General features: G+C 35.3%; 1 protein-coding gene across 2 annotated transcripts in view; it reads right to left on the bottom strand.

The window, feature by feature from the left end:
- The window catches only part of LOC112691834, a 44,877-nt gene that overhangs the window by 14,499 nt on the left and 9,676 nt on the right, over positions 1-20,702 (bottom strand). For both annotated transcript variants that reach the window (XM_025566244.1, XM_025566245.1), the window contains exon 2: positions 14,696-15,689. In XM_025566244.1, coding sequence (XP_025422029.1) covers positions 14,696-15,670 — 975 coding nt within the window. In that variant the 5' untranslated portion in view covers positions 15,671-15,689. The remainder of the gene's footprint in view (positions 1-14,695; positions 15,690-20,702) is intronic.

A 20,702-nucleotide genomic window follows, 5' to 3' on the forward strand; every position in this document is an offset into this window, starting at 1 on the left:
GTTTAAAATTAAAACAAAGTCCCCGAATGAATAAAAGTAGTAAGAAAATCTACGGGATATGTCACGGCACACCCTTTACGCACGCCTATGAGTATGCAATAATATTATAATCGTAATATCAGTTGTGTGTTATGATTAGCAACGATTTGAAACAGGGTTTGTATACGTCTAGCATGAGATTTGACATTTCTTAATATTTGTTATTATTTCATTTTTCCCAAACTGCCATAAAAACGATTATCCCGTGCACTGGACGTGACGTGAAATTTTTCGATTTCGTTTAAACCCATACCCGGGAGTTCAATATTTTTGAACAGCGAGGACTAAATTTATTGTTTTTTCTTGCACAGATATAATTAATTGAAATATCATCGCAACCAATATGCAAATGCTCTAGGTTAAATCAAAATTAAAGATGTGCATTTAATTAACAATTTCATAATTTTTATCGCAAACTAGTATTTTTAAATAAAAAACTCATCCGTTTCACTATAGTCACTTCCGAATTTTCGATAGTACGATTTAATGTAAAAGGAAAAAATTAAACAATTTAAATGTCATTATAAAGAAATAGTATTTATTTTTTTTGTTTCCGTTGTCTCACGACATTATTTAATTTGTTTTTGTAATTTTATGGTTATTCTTGCTAAGTTTTTCTGAAAGAAAATCTGACGGATAGCCTTCAAATTTCACACATACCAGACATTAAATTTGTCTTTTTTTTAATTTTGTAAACATTTCTCACGCTATGAATTCTAAACAAGTTTCTCCATTGCCAGTTCAATTAAGTTACGAATTATGTGAAATGAAATTTTTGTGTACATTTAGAAATATTTCTGTTTGGACCAACTCATACTCGAGGTAAACGTGTTATACAATTACATTTAAATAATAATTTAATTCCTATATTTACTATGCATATTACATAAAATATAATATCACCCAGAGAGTACTTACATATTCGTAGTATCACACAATTATAATATTGTTATGTAATTATACCACAAAAAAAATGAATTATGTTATTTTTTTGACAACCAAAAAAAACGATGCGTTTTGTCATCTAGTATCATGTGATGGCTGAACTCTAAGATAATTAACCCGTTCTATACCATATACACGCTGACAACCTGATATTTCGAAATATTTTTTCAAATCCGTAATAGATCGTTCATAGCAACAAAATCGAGTATTTTCAAAATTCTTGTTGTACAAGAAACCAATAAACATACATAATATCAATATATAGACATGCATGCTTGTTTTTATTAAGCATTATATTTATGATTCTTTTAGAAAAATGGTCAATAATTGAATCGGAACGTGCCTGGTACCGTGCTAAGAACTATCGTTATATTAATATAAATTTTTATTTTTCCAATTTATGTGTACGGTGTATCCAAAATATTACACAATAAGAAAACTAGTAGTTTCTGAATATTTGGCCAATGCAAAAAGATATATTTTTTTTCATACCCATCGACAGTAGTTTTTCAATAGTCATGTTTGCTAGTCTATGAATGAATGAAAATACGTGTGACGTGAACTTATAGCTAGTGCATATGTCTGCGCGTATAAACTCATTGTTGTATAGTATACAGCCTACACAAGCCACACAGTTTGACCATTTTTTGAAAGAGCGTTCCGTAATTACAAAAGTTGGAAAACCATGCTGGGAACGACGCGAAGTAGTCCACGAGTTCTATAACAATATGTAGGTCTTACAAGAATGGTAATCCTTGATATATAGCTCTATTTCTGGTTGTATACAAAAATATTATCGCTACACAATATGTGTTTGAGTAAACAGCTACAAAACACTACTCCATTGTCCGATGCTGTTTAATTGCAAGTCGATTATAGCGTTATGTGCGGTGTAGTGGACTGCACTTGAGTCAGAACGATTTTCGTAACACATTATTTTAAATATAATTTATGTATTTTTATATGCATTCACGGTTAAAGCATATTATTTCGAGTGTAACGGAAACGGGAATTTATCATATCGCACGTTGTACACATACAAACATGTTAGGTATATGATATTATGGAAGTGAATCAAAAGTGTTTGATTTAGTGTGCTTTGTTAAGAAATAATTAGTAATAATAATAATCACAAAGACAATACGAATGAATATTTTTGTAACCCCGTCGTTTAATATTTAAAAACGCGAATAGAATATTATTATTTTTTTACGATAACCGAGGGGATCCATATTATACATAACGTTAGTTTCCCAAAAACACTCGTAAATAATATTAGTAATAAAATATGTATTATTTATTAAATCGATAAATCATTATTTTCTATTCATATTATACAGTCCATAGGTGTATATTATAATGTATAGCTGTGGTGGCCGGACGTAATAAATATTGACTCGTTTGAAATCAAACGGTAGAACGGGTATCATGTATAATATTCTACTTATTGTATAAACTGGGGTGAAAATAATTTTCGGAGAAACACTACACGCATACACACACATATATATATATATATATATATATATTTAAGATAAATCATAAGAGGCAACTCAATATTAGAAGAATATTTTTAAGGAAAAGAAAAAAAAGCGTGCGGAGTATGCTTGAACAATAGGTTACGTGGAATCCGGTGCGAACTAAACTAAATAAATAATTTACAGAAACAAATTGAATAACACGGACATTGCTATTATATTTCGCGACGCGAATAATACAATCGTCTTAAGATCTCGTGTAACGTATAATCTGTACAGTCGTCAAATGTCTATTGAGAGATTATTTTACTGAACACAATTGGTGCAGCGACGCAGAATATTCTGGCTGGTGATTTCCACTAAAACAATATCGATGTTTATTGCGAATAATGATTGTATAGAACGCATCGTTTATAGGTATTTAGGTGCCCACGTAAAAATCCATTTAATTATCTTCACGGGACAATGGATCGTCTCTGCAGGTATATACAGATCATTATTCATGCGTTGTGATTCAGACGCAGGACGCGCGTCCTTTTCTTTTCGAACGTTTGTCTACACATTCGTCATCGACCCGCGCGAATGCGATTTCCAGACTCGCGTCCGGGTAACGGACCAATGACACCGACGTGTATGACTAGATTACCGTGGTGCATAGCATTAGGTATATAATAATATATCGATACGCGCACGTAGTCTCAAAACTCGATTCGGGTTCCGATCGCCATGCACGTCGTCTAAATTATGTTTTTCTTAAATGTTACGCGCGATACTGCATGAAAGCGAAACAATGAAGATATACCTAAAGATTTCTATCGATGCACTGCTGCAACCGTAATGCACCGAACTTTTGAAAAGAGGGGGAGACTGGTCGACAATTTAACAGTTCTGTGTCTTTTTGGCAAACTCCGTTCGACTAAATTAATTTCGAACATTAATATCAATATTAGAACTGAAACATGTAACGGTTCAGATCCCTTGAAAGATTTTCAACAAAAAATGGTGGTCGGAAGTTTTGGTGCTATTGCACCTCACTCGTAATACGAGGAGATTAGAATTACTGAAATCAATACCTAATACGTCCGAAAAAAAGATCTTTTAAAACCATTTTTTATTTTTCGTATGTTCTCGCGCTACTATAACGTGATGATATCTGTTTTCAAATAATTTTTTTATAGTGTTGTATGCTATAACAGTGTTGTTAGTCCATTGTTTTAAAATCACACGATATATCCATCGTGCTCACATAAGGCTCTCAAACTTGTGCGGGCAAAAAAAAAAACAACGACCGATTTTGGCAAACACTGTACGCGGATATGCTCATTACTATTAAGTCGAATGGACAATTGGAAAGTTAATAGCTATGTGCTCGATGACCAATAATCAATTATGCTACACGCATATGAAAATGCATACGAACACCAAGTGCTAGTCTATATGCTGTAATGATGACCATAATATAAATATACACTAGTCGCGGTTACGGTTCATACGATCATGCCGTTATGTTAATATGCATTTATGTCGTTTGTAGTTTATATATATATATATATATATGTCTTCGTATGTTAAACGTCCAACTCATTATTGCTGTGCGTGATTGGTGTTTTTAATAAATGCATGTGTATTCCACGAGTATATCGATTTGTCAAATAAAATAATATAAATGATCACACCGTCCTCAATCGAAGAAATCTATGAAATATCACTTTTCCATTTTTAAATAATTACATGCCTACCGAGTAAAGTATGTATCATAAACCGAGTAAAGTATATATCATAATATTATAAACGTATTAATACAATACATAATATACACATGTAGAATACAGGTAATGGCGTGATTGAATTGGCTAAATCTATAACGAAGTTATAAGACGTGTGGTTTTTCATTTTAAATTTGTAATGAACAATTTTATCTATCATTATTCACGAGTATGATTACTAATTTATCGTGCAACAATGAGTACGCACATTTTTCGCAAAAAACATTGGACAGTCACGCCTACGATCGAATTACGTAAAACACTATTTGCGTTTATGCATTATTTTGTTCTCTTCTCGTTTCGAAAAAATAAAATAAAATAAATTGATAATAATAGTGATAGTAATAATAATAATAATAATAATAATGTCGTATCTAGTCTTGTGTGCATTGGATATTGCTAGGAAATTTCTATAAAAACGTGTTCATGTATGAGTACACACAGACGTGCGCGTATGTGTATTGTGTACGTATACAATACAGGTGTTATACATACTTACTATAATACAATCATTACCTAGAATTAATTATAAAATAATTAGCGTATCAAATGCATTGAGCTTCGATGCGAATTAATTCACGCCCAATTGGACATTTCGATAGTTAAAACTATTGGGTCGACGGGTCATCGGCCCACGAGTGAAAGCTTATAGAGCTCTCTGATAGACCCATATTATACGCACAGTAAACGGATACACACACACACACACACACGAGTTTTGAATACGGCAGAAGTATTTATTTTATTTTAATCTCTCACGTTCCAAATCGAAGAAGAGAGGAGAAATATCGAAAAATACTTGTCATCGTTGCTGCAGCTATAGTTGTTATAGCAGTTCGAGACAAGCATTGTGTACACTGGACGGACAGGATGACGACTTATTTACATTAGAACAAGTGACGTTATAGTTATAAGATCGTCGCCGATGCACTCGACAAAGTGTACGATTATTATCATAATATGACGGCGAAGAGTCGCAATATGGGTTTGCGCGCGTCGACGTTTCTGCAATCGTGTGCCCCGGATAAACGTAAAATATTTGGGTTGTGCACGGTTGCACATTGATATACAATACATTTATCGTATTCTATTTACGGTTTGCCGAACGATGATTTTCATTTTTTTTTTCTCTTTTTTCCCCAATGACATTGAAAACGGTGAAAAAGCCGGATGAAAATATCGAAAACAGTGTATGTATACAAGTTCATATTATGTTCTACTCACATATTATTATAAATAGGTATTGTTATTTAAACACTCGTGTAGTCTGGTAAAACGTTTATAGGGGTCGCTGGCGATAACAATATCGTATTGAAATTTTACGCTGCGCTATGTTGTGCGCGTAATAGTTGACCTGAAAAACATACACGCACTAAACGTAATAATATATTACAATCATTGATGCACGGTATTCATAAGCATAATTAATACAGGAGACGATCGGGAGAAAATGTTTTCAAAATTAATGATTTTCATACGAACCACACGGACATAGTATCCTTGGACTATAGACATTGGGAAAATCATATTTTTGTCTTTTATTTTACAGCACGAACGTGAATACCTGTGCTAAATCTAAGCGTAAGTTGTTTGCTTATAATGAAAAAATTGTTATGATTTGCAATTATATTCGTTGATATTAAAAATACAAGACCAACTATTCCGTGTTCTCGATTTGTGAGCTTATCTGAAGATGTGCATGCAAATATTTTGTATTATTATGTACCTATATTAGGGCGTAGGTAAATTGAGTCCCAAACGAATTTATCTTTTTTGGAAATAGGTAAACTGAGTCCCAATAATAATATTGAAATTGGTAAACTGAGTCCCACGTATAAAATTTAAAGAGGTAAACTGAGTCCCTCGTATAACAGTTAAAGCGGCAAATCGAGTCCCGTCTAAAATATTTAAATGTATTTAAATTATAAATATCATCATTGATATAGTTATAAATTCACCGAGTACTGTAGGTAAGTGTTATCTTATCGTTACATCGTTAAATATTGTTAATAATAATATTTAACAATGATATAATTTATTATATTTCGCTCCGTATTATTATATTACGCGATATTTATATAAGTATCTAACTATCTACAACAACGTTGGATGTAATAAATGATAACTGATAAATGTAAGTTTATTTTTTTTTTTTTTATTTAAAAAAAAATCCGCAGCAACTATGGCCATTGGACAACACATTACAATACATATTAGGTTAGGTACGGATATATAAAAACATTGAGCATCTTATATATTTACAATATTTACATATTAGTCGTGTGTTGCAAAAATGTAAGTTTAATATATGTAGTATACAATTGTGTTAATATAATGAAAAGAGTGTTAAATAAAAAAAACAGAATTTCATCATATTTCAAATTGCTGCTTTAATTTTTATACAAGGGATTCAATTTACTCAATTCATTTTTATATGAGAGTCAACTTACCTTTTTTTTTCTAAGCGGGACTCGGTTTATCTAAAATTAATAAAATGTGACTCAATTTACCTAATCCGCTATATTGCGTTTTACGTAGTCGTCTATGAATAGTAGCTTGCAATACGATGAATTTGATTTTTTGGATTTAAATGGGATTGTGATTACTGGTTAGCTGTGTACAAAATGTTTGGCTATTATTACGGTTAATTGCACCGACTGTAGTGTATTGACACGATAAATAATGTAATGTAGTCGTTCAACTGTTAATACACTATATAGTCAAGTGTAGTACATATATATATATATATTATATATGTATATTATAGGTCGGTAAGTTACAGTTTATCTTTATTAAGTATATTTATTTAGTCATTATAGATCACTATAATTAAGATTTGTGAAATACTGATTGGCTACTGTCTGTCTGGGAATATGATTTTCTTTATGTAATTTACTCACCGGACGAAATCGAAAACCATTCAAACGTCTAAGTGTACACTAGATTTTAACTTTCTGTACATTTTATTTAATTATCGACATTAAAGTAGGCACTGAAAAGTGGCTAGAAATTTAGTTTACGTATAATTATTTATCGAGAGTTTTGGGTACAAATGTCTTATATTATTATACATAGGTATATTAAAAACGTAGTAGTTTTTTTCCTCACCAGATTATTTCACACGCAATGATAATAAGTTTGACCCTAGTCAATCGTTATCACCTATAATTGATGTTTCGATTTCGAAATTTATTTAAAACATTTATATACGTATAGATACTTTAACCGATCTTATTAATTGTTATTGTCGATTAATTTTACGTTACGGTTTCTCAACCGATTGCATCTTTCGGAAAACGTACATCAATGCAACTGCATAGTTTTTATTTCTTAACATTACTTCTACCATCGATTTTCCATGGAGTACATATCATCGATATACTAATACGATTAGCTATTTTTCATTTCATCATAGGAATTAATGATTTTCGTTTTTTCCAACCATCGTCGGCTCGCGGTTTCCCAACGACAAAAAAAAAAAAAGGCAACAGTTGTGAAACTTTCAGATATGGACGTAAAACGTGTATACGGACATATATCGCACCGTGTCCTATTGTTACCGTTATTATATGCGGGTGCCACCAAAAACATAAATGTATAGTTACGCAATCCCTGAGCGCGAATTACCACGGACGGGGAAATATTGTTACATTATTCTTGATTGATCGACGTGCGTCCCGTCATCATTCAGCGCGCACGTTACAAGTATATACGTATAGTACATACGCACATACTATCGATGGTGTAGTACGATAAGTGAATTTTTTTTGAAAAATGAGTTGATTGCACATTCAATTTAATCATAAAATTCTGCACATTATGCACAAACGAAATCATAACATTATTCAAATAATTGTTGTTCTTTATTGAAATCAGAAGAAAAATGTGATGTGTTTTATGTATTTTTTTTAAACATTTTTTGTTAAGAATACAAATGTTGTAATTGCAGGTTTTTTAATCCTTATTGCTCATTACATGTTAAGGAAAATATGACGAAAAGTTCGTTACAGTTCGTTACATTTTTGAATTGTTATAACAGCTCTAACTTAAAAATCGTTCTTCTGTACAATTACGAAAATGTCACTTATCACACTCGTACGCTACGCCATCGATATACTCATGCACTTACGTTCATACGTGTATATTTTTGTATTGTACCGATCATGCGTGTACGAGTGTGTCATTCGTGAGACAGAGCGAGAGAATGAAAAAAAGAGTCACCGGAAACGTTAAGATTTGCACGTTCGACTGCGGCGATGACGACGATGATAATAACATTATTATTATTATTAGTATTATATTATTATATTGTATTTGTGTATGGAAGACGTGTGCTCGCGCGCGCGCGTGTCTGTCCGTTTTTGCAGGAGAAGGACGCGCGCAGTAGGACGCACGTCCTGCAGACGGAACAAACAGAGCACACCGTACGACAAAAAAAATAAAAAACCGTGTCACATACCTCTGTTTACCTACAAATCCAATAACTAAAACACAAAAAACGAAGTAGGCAAAACGGAAAGCTTTATGGTACGGTGACGTCGTTGAATAAATGGGACTCGCAAATGTCACTGCGACGCGGCCGTGGGCGTTATATTACGAAGATGTACAACGCTGTGTACAATTTGGCGTGAAATTATTATTCGTATGTTTTGCTCGCGCAGGTACGGCGTAAAAATCACTCTCGTTTAACGTGCACTGCTTTTGTGAGTTTACACGTGCCGCGTATTCTACGTGTTTTTTATTTTTTTCAGATACATAATAATAGTAATATTGATATAATTGCCGTGCGTTTCGGATAACCGAAGAACTATCGTCTATTGTTACGTAGAAAACCGAAAAATATCTGTTTTGTCTCTTTATACGTTTTCGTCGGAATACGAGAAGAACTCGGTTAAAATATATTTCCGGATGATTTCGTGCTGACGATTCATAGAATATTATACGAACGTTAAAGTGAATGAAAAACATTGCGAATGATATTAATAATAAAAAATATTTTCTTCCTTGGAGGAGTTTGTGCTCGTCTAACCAGTACGTTTTTTTTTCTCGCTAATACACCCTGAACAGAGGCATATTTACGGGAGAGCGAGAGGGGGAATAGAATATCATCAAGATGCTTTTTTTTCTTTTGGTATTTTTCAATTATAATATAGGGTGTCTCAAAAAGAACGCAGGATTTAAATCTGCTATAAATTTAAATTATTTATTTTAGAAAAACATAACAAATATATCATTCTTTTCCGGAAAACTTAAGATTAGACTAAGAATTAATATTAGGAATTTTTAAATTAACTTCTATAAGATATCCTGCTTCTCGAATTCTCCCTGATAAACACAACTCCATCTCAAAACATCACGGATTGGAGGAGCGTGGAAAATCAAGAGATAATTCTATCTCATCCTACAGCAAACAATAATCGACCCAAACCAACCCCATCACTATTTCCAGAATAATTCAAAATCAGATTGCTCTACAACCAAAACGATACGTATTAAAGTCAAACACGTTTTTCAATAATATAGTAATAATGCAGATATCAAAATATCTTTAAGCATATCAGAGCACCTATACGAAGCACTCGGACTTGATCAAGAAAACTACAACAAAATTTAACTTTTATTAAAATAACCAAACTTTATAATCTTATATAATAGTTAATAATTCAATTGTCCTCTTTCTTTATCTTTTCCTCTCATCTTTTTTTGTACATATTAAGGGGCCTCGCTATAGCATTTATTTAAGAAGCAACATTTAGACAATTTCTAATCTCATCGTCGCCACCCGAGATCTATGTATTAGTTGTAAATGATTATTAATGTATAGTGTGGCATCAATGCGGGGACCGCTTCTTTCCGCACCAACATCGTAGTCGTTCATCGTAATCATTATCTCAGTATACTATATTTGTTGAATTATAGTTAATGGAAAATTAGGTACCCATGTTTTTGATGTATAACAGTAATTAATAAAAAAAAATAGCTGCAAATAGTTTGCAGTGCAAAGTATTTTGTACTATTTTTGTTTAGGTATTCAAATTTAGTCGACATATTAACAGGAAAAAATTATCCTGCCTGTTAGAGTTTAAAGTATATAAATCGTTAAATCTCGGTCACCTTTACGACAAAAGTATATGGAACCTAACATAAAGGCTGTAATATAAAAAAAAAAAAAAAAAATAATAGGTGTATAAGGAAAAACAACAAATTCCATTTAAATCTTACATTGGTTAGTTTTAGCCTAATAGGAAAAAAAGAAAATACCTACAAAATACGAACTCTGATAATCATAACGAAATGTTTTGTTACTGCACTGCATAAGTATGGGTTTGAAATTCGGTAAGAACTTTACTAAAAATAAGAACATTCGGTTGACTTTTATACAATTAATTTCTTAAATTTTATGAAAAGATTTACAGACATAATACAAAAAAAAAACTGACGGAGTTTACGTATACCCATTACAGGTAAGGAAAATAAACTAATGGAGTTTACATAAGACCTTTTTTTACCTTTTTATTCTGGTGGATTTTACAATCGCTCAGGTATATAATATTATTATCAGGACACGGAAATATTACTGTTTGCTAACATTATTATAGGATACCACGAAATAACGTATCTAATTATATTTCACTTTATAGGTTCATTATCTTGACGCGGTACGGAGGGCTCTCGCACGCACATGTCAGAACGTAATATTGAGATCGCGAAAATATGTTTATTTTTCACTCTTACGATTCTAATTCAAACAATACGTCGCAAAGATTATCTCGAGTTCCATTCTGATAAAACATTCATTTTTTTAGCAACATGTACGAAGGATCGATGGAGGCACATTTTAAAAATTGTATTTAGTTAATTAAATATTAATATTTAAGTTTGAAATTCTGAATTTTTTTGAATTTTCAACAATATTTATGGTAATTTAAATTACAAAAATTAAAAATACAGCTCGATCGTTTCCTTATACATATTACGGAGAATCCGTATATTTTTTCAGAATGAAAATCGTGATAATTGTCGACATGTAGTGTTGGAATTAGAAACGGTAGTTTTTGTTAAAAAAAAAACGTGGTGGTTACCCCTAAAGATAATATTGTAATATTGTAAAAATGTTGTATAGTACCTAAATGTTGTAAATATTTAGAGCCTCTTTTGTTGAGGCTTTTAAAAAAAATAAAAATAAATATTTAAATGCAATAATTCGATTTTTTTTTTTCGATTTACGATTTTAATTAAAACAATTATTAATATAATTTAGTAACGTATCTAATAATTTATGGACATCTCGACGTTGTCAAATGTTATCAACCCGACGATTTACATTCGACGTAAATCGTGTGCAGCCAACCGAGAACATGGAAATTGATGTGCAATACCGCACGTTATGCCCAATGATTTTTTAATTAAACTGTCATTATGCGAAAATCATCTTAAGAAAATATGAGTTTTCAATAAACCGTTACGTTATGTATTCTTGAAATATAATTTAGAAATTTTTTTCAAACAAATATATTCAACTGGCACATTCCGGTCGCGATTCGTTAGATAAATATTTAACCCACATTATTTTATTCATCCGGCGCGGCAATCGAAATATCTGTAATTATTACTGTTCGGTGTCGCAATCATCGTTTTACTTGTCCAACAACTGGTAAGCGTTTCGCTTTTGATGTTATAATAATTGGTATAGAAAAAAAAAAGTTAAAAAAAATTGGCGGTTTTATGTAACGAAATTTGAAAAAAAAAACCAAAAAACCGGTCACAAATACCAGTGCACAGTCCATCATGTACAGGAGACGCACTTGTGTTACATATGTGTTCGTGCGCGCGACTTTCGTGCACGACATTTAATCGAACGCGTGTTGCTTCGGTTCGGACGGAGAGAAATTTTAAAATATTTGAATTTATTTTCTTTTTTTTTTTTTTGTCTTAGTCTTGTTCGTCGGTCGATATTACCGTGTCGGTAATCACTTCACGATTTTTATCCGTTCACGGTGACGCTGCTGTTTACGGACGGTAACGTTTAAACGTTTAACAAGACAATCAGCGGCCCACGTGAAAACTTTCGGACTAAGGCACTTGTTTACACCATTATTATTAATTATTGTTGTTATATTAAATCAAATGCTATAATGCGCGTTTGGAACGGATCGCAGTGGGAAGGGATAAAGGTAAAATCAGAAGGGATTTCGGGGAGGGGGGGGCTCCGTGAACCGTGCATCCAACGCTTCCAAACGCGCCCATTGGTGGACACGTCATGTGGACGTCACGTCACGTCGTTATTTTTTCGGAGCGAAAGCTTCGGTCGACTGTCGCACGCCCGCGTTACCATGGTACCGTATGCGGTTAAACGCTGGAAAAGTATTTTCGCGCGCCGCCGTTCTCACGGTTCGCGGACACAACCGACGAGAGATCCCGACGAAAACGGTACGCGGTCGTCGTGGCACGCGCTCGTCCGCACACCGGAACGCACCACGGCGGCGCACCGCGAACGTGCCGTCGGTTTCTCACGGGACGGCCGACGGAGAAGCGTTGCGGCGGTCGGGAGATCGTACGACCGCAAACGAAATTGGTCTTATTGCGTTTCGCCGTGTCCGTTGTTTTCGTGGTACCACAAATGCGAATGCAGACGATGGTCGCGGTGAAACACGGAAACGCGGTAGTGATCGAAGCGGTCGGGTGGTTAGCGCCCGCGGTAGCTTTTGTTTTTTTTTTTTTTTTTGTTTGAAGTTCACGTTATAATTTTCGCGCGATGCGTAGAGGTTCGTTGCGTGTCCGCTGCCATTGTGTGCGACCGGCCGGGTACGTATTGTTACGCATCGCGCGTAAATGTTTGGTTGTGTTTCGCGCATTTCCTAAAGTCATGCTCTCGGTGTCACAAAAGTTCGATCGTTATAATTTTTTTTGGTGGCGACACCAAAACGTTTTATCTTCATTCCGGCGGCCGTAGCCTTGCCGTGGTGATTGCCGTCAACACTAGCTCGCTCTCGCCGTTTTGTCTTCAAGGTGTGCACATCGAATCCCGATTTGGTCATCGTCTGCAGTCAATTTCTTGTGAAACTACGTTGTTGTGTTGTGTTCCTGTTTGACCGTGTGGTATTTGGTTTTTCAGGTATATCTACCAGCGGTCATTGCGAGTACACAATTTCGAATTGTGTTTGTGTTTTGCTGCTGACTCGTGAATTCATCTTTTTGCTGTGATTTGGTGGTCGCACGCACGTAGGGGTGTACACATTTATTTATCATTTATATTGTTTTTTTTTTTTTTGAGTACGTTTCCCAGTGTGGTCGTGTCTGGATGAAATCCGCCACCGAACGCAGCTACATGTAAGTATGGTCGACCAATAGTGCATTTTTAATGTAGAGACCGACGGCTCTATTGTGTGCCAATCAGGATATTATAAATTAGTTTTATATTTTTGGGGTTGTGCCACTGTAGGGCCAAGAAGTGTAGTCTTTCATTAATATGATTAATATTATTTTTATTATTGTATTATTGTTTAATTATTAGTTGTGCCACTGAAGGGTCAACATTAAATTATGTATTTATTTGTTTGATGTTACCAAGTTTAATTATTGTTGTGCTAACCAGGCAGCATATCAACATTTATACATATTTATTTATTTAATTATTATACATTCTACTATTATTATTCTATTTGTCTTGTGAACTAACTCACCCTATATTTAGTGTTGGACACTTGCCGCGCCAAGAGTGGGCATGTTTTTCTGTCGGGCCCTCCAGCGAAAAAAATTTAAATTTATTGTTTAATATATATATATATATATATTTATTGTTAGCGATGACGACCATTTTTCGGGGAAGAAGTGGGGGAACGAAAGAAGGGGGAGAAGTCGTCCGGGACCGTTTCGGAAACAGTATGTTTTGCGGCAAGGGAGGGTAGTAAGCTTTTTCGATCGCGGGCATCGTGTGCGGAACGACTCGCTAGCGAAGACCGCATTTCGCCCAAGACGTCGTGCCCCCGCGTTTTTCGCGGAAAAAATAACATGTAGGGATCTACGTAGTAACATATGCACTTATAATAAATGAGTAAAAGATCTGACAGAAAGTTTATGTTTTGCAAGAACCGCGGTATACATTACAATTTCTGGTCGTGTTGGGAATACGTTCGTAATCGAGCCGGCCTTCAATTTTTTGGGGGGTAGGTTGGTATCGACAAAATATATTTGCTTCTGAAAATGTTTGATTTCGCCACGCCACTGCGTTCACTACTTGGTACTAAGGGGATCCCCAATTCACGGCCCGCTGGACGGACAAAGGTCCGACGCTTCAACTGCGGTCGAAAACCAAACATTCGGTGCAGGTGACAAAAAAAAAAAAAAAAAAAAAATCGATTTTTGGCGCTACTATTTCAGTCGGGACTTTCACCGGGGTGGGAACGTAAGATTAGAGAACGTGATAAGTCGGTAGACAATCGTCGTGAGTTCACGAGCGCGACTTACCTTGTTAGTCTTGGGTTGTAAGAACGTCGCTATGCCGGCTCTGACGCGGTTCTTGACGCCCCTGATCGTGCCCTTCGCGCTGCGTATCGTGTCGGACGCGGCCGCGGTCTTGCACCCCGCAAACGTATCGTCGGCCGGCTGAGCGGCAGCGGCCGCAGCCGCCGCGGCAGCTGCGTCCACCTCGTCGAACACGTTCTCGTTCATGTGAAAGTCGTAGTACTGGTCCGTGTTGTCCATGTCGATGACGCGGTCGGCCGTGGTCGCCGCGGCCGCTACGGTCGAGTCGCCGTAGCACCGCTGTTGGATGTGAATCGCTGGCGGGGACGACCGTTTCGGCAACTCTTCGACCACCGTAGCGACTGACGCCTTGGTTACGATTCCTGCACCAGCGGCCACCCCAACGGCCACGGCTGCTGCAGTCACGGTTACCGGCGGAGCGGCGGTCGCGACCAGCCCATCGATAACAGTCGCCGTGGTCGCGGCCACCGTCTCGGCCGCGTCCGCCGTGCTGCTGGTCAGCGAGTCACAGCTGCACGTGCCGTCGTCGCTCTCGTCCCGGCGGCTACCGGTGTCGAGGTCGCTGCCGGTGCCGCTGTCCAACGGCGACTGGTGGCCTGTCGACGTGCGCCGGACGTCCACGTCGTGGTCGTCGTCGTCCGCGTCGTCTTCTGCGTCATTATAGTGCCGGCGGAACACAAACGGGTCCACGCAAGTGATGTTTATCTTGACCGTGCTGGACCGGCGGCCGACGATCTTCTCCCGGCACGTTTCGTCGTCCCTCTGAGCGCGGCCGCCACCGTCGCCCATCATCGGGTCTATTCGGATTTTTACCACGTGACCGTTGGAAAGGATCGTAGCTCCGCCACCGCCGCCGCCGCCGCCGCCGCCACCATCAACGTTCTTCAGACAGCCCCGGCGTGTCTTGGGTGGTAGCGGCGGCGGGATTTTTTTCTCCGTGGTTACTGTTTCCAACATGTCTGGCCGCACACAAAACCTGAAACACACAAGCAAAATGTACCGGTTAGACAGGGGCGCAATGTATAGAGGTGTGAGCCCGTCGCGAGCGAACGAACAGACAAGGTGTTGCTACACAATGTTCCGAACGTTGGCTCCAACCGTTGGTGCCAGTTTGGGGGGGGGGGGCAAGACGGGAAACTTGCCTACCCCCTGGAAAAATAATAATATGAATTTATGATTCAATAATTATTTCCATGATATTACGTGTTTGCCAAGAACAATCGTTTTTTTAAAATTACAATTATGATATGAAATAAGTAAAAAAATACGCTATGTGTTAAAATACACGATTGTTACGGTATAGGTCAGGTTAGGTACATTGTACGATCAGGTATGAATTAGGTTAAATAGGTATGTAAGATTATCGCATATAATTCGTAGTATACCTATAAACATCATATAGGTAACTACTGCAAATATTTTAACAGACAAAATTTAATGTTCTGACTTCTAATGAACGTATCATATAAGATAACGAAGGATAACTTCAATTTACGAATTGGCAGCTGGTTAAAAAATACATGCTTCTTTGTGTACTGAATTTTAGTCATGCACTGTCTGTGCGATATTATAGTGAATACCCAGCGTTATTTGTAAATGAACTTAAGTACAAATTCTAAAGAAAACATATGTTCCTTCTGAAAATTATTGCACAAAAAAAGAATTTAAAAATATAATGGCTAAAACAATATCGCTTATTAGTCTATTCCAGACATTTAAAATGTGAATCATTCGAAAATTGTGTTATTTTTCGCCCTGTTGTAAAAGAGGATTGTTAGGAGCGTTTATTGTTGGTGAATTTTCCAATTATAAAGATTTTCATTTTCACGCAAAAAAAACATATGCAAACTGAATGGCATCGAGAATGGTACTAACTTTAAACAAAACTAGAGAACGGTAATTCAACAATGGATACAGGATTACACATGTCACATCGTGCGGCCGTATACCAAACACTAATTGCGAATAACTTCCAACGTTCTAAAGGATACTCCTTTAACGGCGGGTCAAAAATATCGACTTTCAGCGGTAATCGTTCTAACACCAACGTTGAACACAAACATTTGTCACTCGACTTATGGATAGAGGTGGAACTAGACATTTTTACGCCCAGGGAAAATGTTAAAATTACGCCCTATCATAGACCAATAATCAAATTCTCTTCTCTAGAATTTTTTTCTGATAATTAATATACAATCATACTTTTGAGCTTTAACCTAATATCAGTATTTAACAAAGTTAAAAATATCAAATTAGTTTTTAATGAGTCCTAGTTTTCCATCCCCTAGTTCCACCCCTGCTTATGGATTATCACTACACAATGTGACGAACTATCGTGTAGCCAACGTTCGAAGGTATTAGACGCATCGTATAGCACCGCCTTAAGCCACCAGGCTACTATGATCAGCGGTTGTTGACGTGCACGTCTCTCCGTCGATAAATCCGAAGGCGCGTACTACACACGCCTGCGAATTTTCGTAATACACCCAATGTACCCAATGAACATTTATCCCGGTCGAATTCGTTAGTAAAATGTTGACGGGGGTCAAGCACCACTAGTGATTATTTATCCGGGTGACCTGAGTGCACCCGACTGGTAGTAAGGTCAACGATTGTGGTTAAACCTCAATTCCATCGACTCACAATAATATTATACTGTTACCGCTGATTTCGAAATGTATCTTTCGGTTTATCAGAACCCTTTACATTAATGCTAAAATACTTCTAATGTAGAAAAAAAAAACTATACGCGGAAGTATTGAACAATCTTTCATTGGTTTCCATGTCCAAGCATTATTATTAATATTATTCATTCCCCGTTACCGCGTTTCGCTTAACGAAAATTACTTTTGTTCTTCGCATTGTACGCGTGAAAGACGGAAATGCAATAATATTTAAAATACATATATATTATAATATTCATTCCCACGTATATGTCTACAAGTATACAACTCATAATGGACATCGGATACGTTAATGTTGTGGCGACCGTATAGTCGTGACGCGTTTAATATGATCGTCAGAAATGTAGCGAATTTCATCGAAACGGATGTACTGTAAGCGCTATAGGTGAGATGAAGGTTTTAATCGAAAAACGTATTATTTTTATTGTCAACGAGACGTAATGTACGTACGTTAAGCCTGTGAATCACGCGTGTATTATAATCGTTCCCGGTCGGCGAAAGTAACTCGGACACATGTTTCGCACAAGAATTCACGATGGATCATAATGATCAGCTATGGTGGCGATCGTGCGTTCTGTCTAGCGGAAAAAACATGATCTCATACGGAAATTTCGGCGGAACACGTCTTGTGACCGGTAACCGGTAAACACGTCATAGACGGTAAATTACCAAATAGATGGAAACAAAACAAACGATACGGCAGACAGCGCAACAATGTTTGATTAAACCAATGGTTCTCATCATTTTCTGTACGCTGAGCCCTTATATTTCTAAAAGTAAATTCAAAAAATGATGTAAAAATATTTCATCAAATTCATCAATATTATCATTGATTGACTTTAAATATTCCTTTAACAATGCGAAACTATAAATTGCATGTCGAGACAAACACACATCCAAAAAATGTATTTTTTTTTTTTAAAAATATTTTATTTTGATAATTTTACCTTGTACTTATAAATTAAATCAGGAACCAAATTTTATTTAAATGGGTGTTCGGTAAAAAAAAAACGCACAATTCAAGTAATCATACCAGTGTTTTTCTTCGATAACAAGAATATAATAATATTTGAATTTAAATAATTCAGATGTGCCCACGGAGCCACGGAGCTTCTAAATTTTTTACGCAGAGCACAGTTTGAGAACCGTTGGATTAAGCATACGATTTTTTTATTATCTAACAGAAATCATGATCGATAAAAATTGTGCTCGTATGAAAGTAATACGCTGGTACTCACAGGCTGCTTATACGATGTACAAGTGTAAAGTCGTTCAAAAAAATACCTACCTCAAAGTACCGACTATCACCATTCTTTATCAGAAATCCCTCATGATTGTGATGATCGAAGTAATCGTTCTGGTCGTAAATGTGTACTAAGAGACAAAAACTAAAATACATATCATAGTAAAACCAACTATGAGCACTACAAGTTCAATGCGATAAAATATACTAACCTACACGTATATTTTCATAATAGCAACATTGTTTGTTTTCGTACATATTAACAAGTACATACTACTTTTAGTGGTTTAACATGAAATATTTTTTCCCGATTACTGAATAGTAAGGTTATTTTCTAGTAAACTTAAACTGCAGGGGGGGAGATGCCTCAGCCTTCAAAGACGCCATCAATTATGCACGTATTTATAAAAAAAAAATAAACGACGACAGGATGGAAAGCATTTTGACACACATACGCGCGCTCGTGCATAAATCATAATTCAAACTCATAAAGGTACACACCCGTATTCACAACAATAATAATTATAACGCTTATATACACGCACGCCGTGGTTATATCGTATAATTAACACAGTGGTGTATGTTATTATTCATTAACGCATATTAATCCATTTAATTATTTTATTACAATATTTACGTATTGCAATATTATGTTCACTTTCGACGTGTCAAGGACTAACGGAATGGTTCGGGTTACATTCGATTATGGTAATATGAAATAGGTATAGTACATTTTGCTTGCACGAAATAATTTTGATTATATTTTTTTAGGCTAAAAATTCAATACAATTATTTTAATTGTTTTTTTTTTTCTATTCAATAGAACACCCCATGCATGCGTTGTGCTTATTGAAAAACTAATGAAGAGTATATATATGTTTTTACAAGTCCGAGATCGGAGAACGTTTTCTATTCACCGTCTCTGCTTCCATCGTTTAGACAAAACAGTCATTAAACTATTAAACAAATGTTATTCGTTGAACTACGACTTTACCATTGTAACAAAGTAATAATATTATATTATTTGTGATTTTTTTTTGGTGAAAGTTTTAGATCCATGGAAATTAACGGTGAGTAACAAAAGTTTTAATTATTAAACGCCGATAACACTTACGCGAATTCCACCGACACCGAGTATGTCGATCATAAATTGGTATTGCGCTCTTTTACTATCATCATTATTAATAATTCCTATTATATTATATAATAATTATTACCATTGCTATATTATAATAATAATATTCTGTATTTGTTACCCCAATAAATTTTTATTGCCAATTCTTGGCAGACTCTCGAGCTTATACGTCTAAATTGAACGAACGCATACAATATTTTAAATAATTTATTTAAATTTTCGTTCAAATATTCATCGATTTAATGAAAACTAACATATTTTTATTGAAGTACAACGCTCGAGTTTTAATAAGTAGGCAAGGTCACATTATTTTATGTTTAACACTTGGGCATACCCACTTTAGATATTTATAGTACTTATAAGTTGTGTAAATGGAATTCTGTACCTTATTTACGAAGTAATAAAAAATAAATATTAAGGAACAAGAACTGCCCTAGAAAAATAATTACCAACTCAACTCGTAATAATCGTTACGTTATATTTATTTATTGTTATCAAACATATTGTACGTATAAACGATACAATCTGTAACATAATAAGTTATAAACCATATTAAATTAATGATTATAATTATCACGGAAATTAAAACCTCTTATATCATGTTCCATGCTTTGATTTACATTCGCTAGTAAAATTATAATAAAATTAAAAACAATGTATGTTACCATATTTTGTTATAATATCCGCCATATATAATCAACAAGATTGAAAAAACGCATTAATGAAAAACATATCGAACTAATATAGTTAAAAATAATTCAAATGAATATAGACTGTCAACAAATAAAAACGAAAAAATCCATGCATGTAAACAAATATATCTCGATCAAATGACTAATGTTAACATTACAAGTTTCGAAAGAGTTTTATTTATACGCTCTGCACACGTTAGTAATGTTCCATTATGACTAAAACTTATAAGGGTTG

This window comes from Sipha flava, unplaced genomic scaffold (assembly GCF_003268045.1).
Source record: "Sipha flava isolate LNK unplaced genomic scaffold, YSA_version1 67_pilon_pilon, whole genome shotgun sequence".
NCBI classification, from domain to species: Eukaryota; Metazoa; Arthropoda; class Insecta; order Hemiptera; family Aphididae; genus Sipha; species Sipha flava.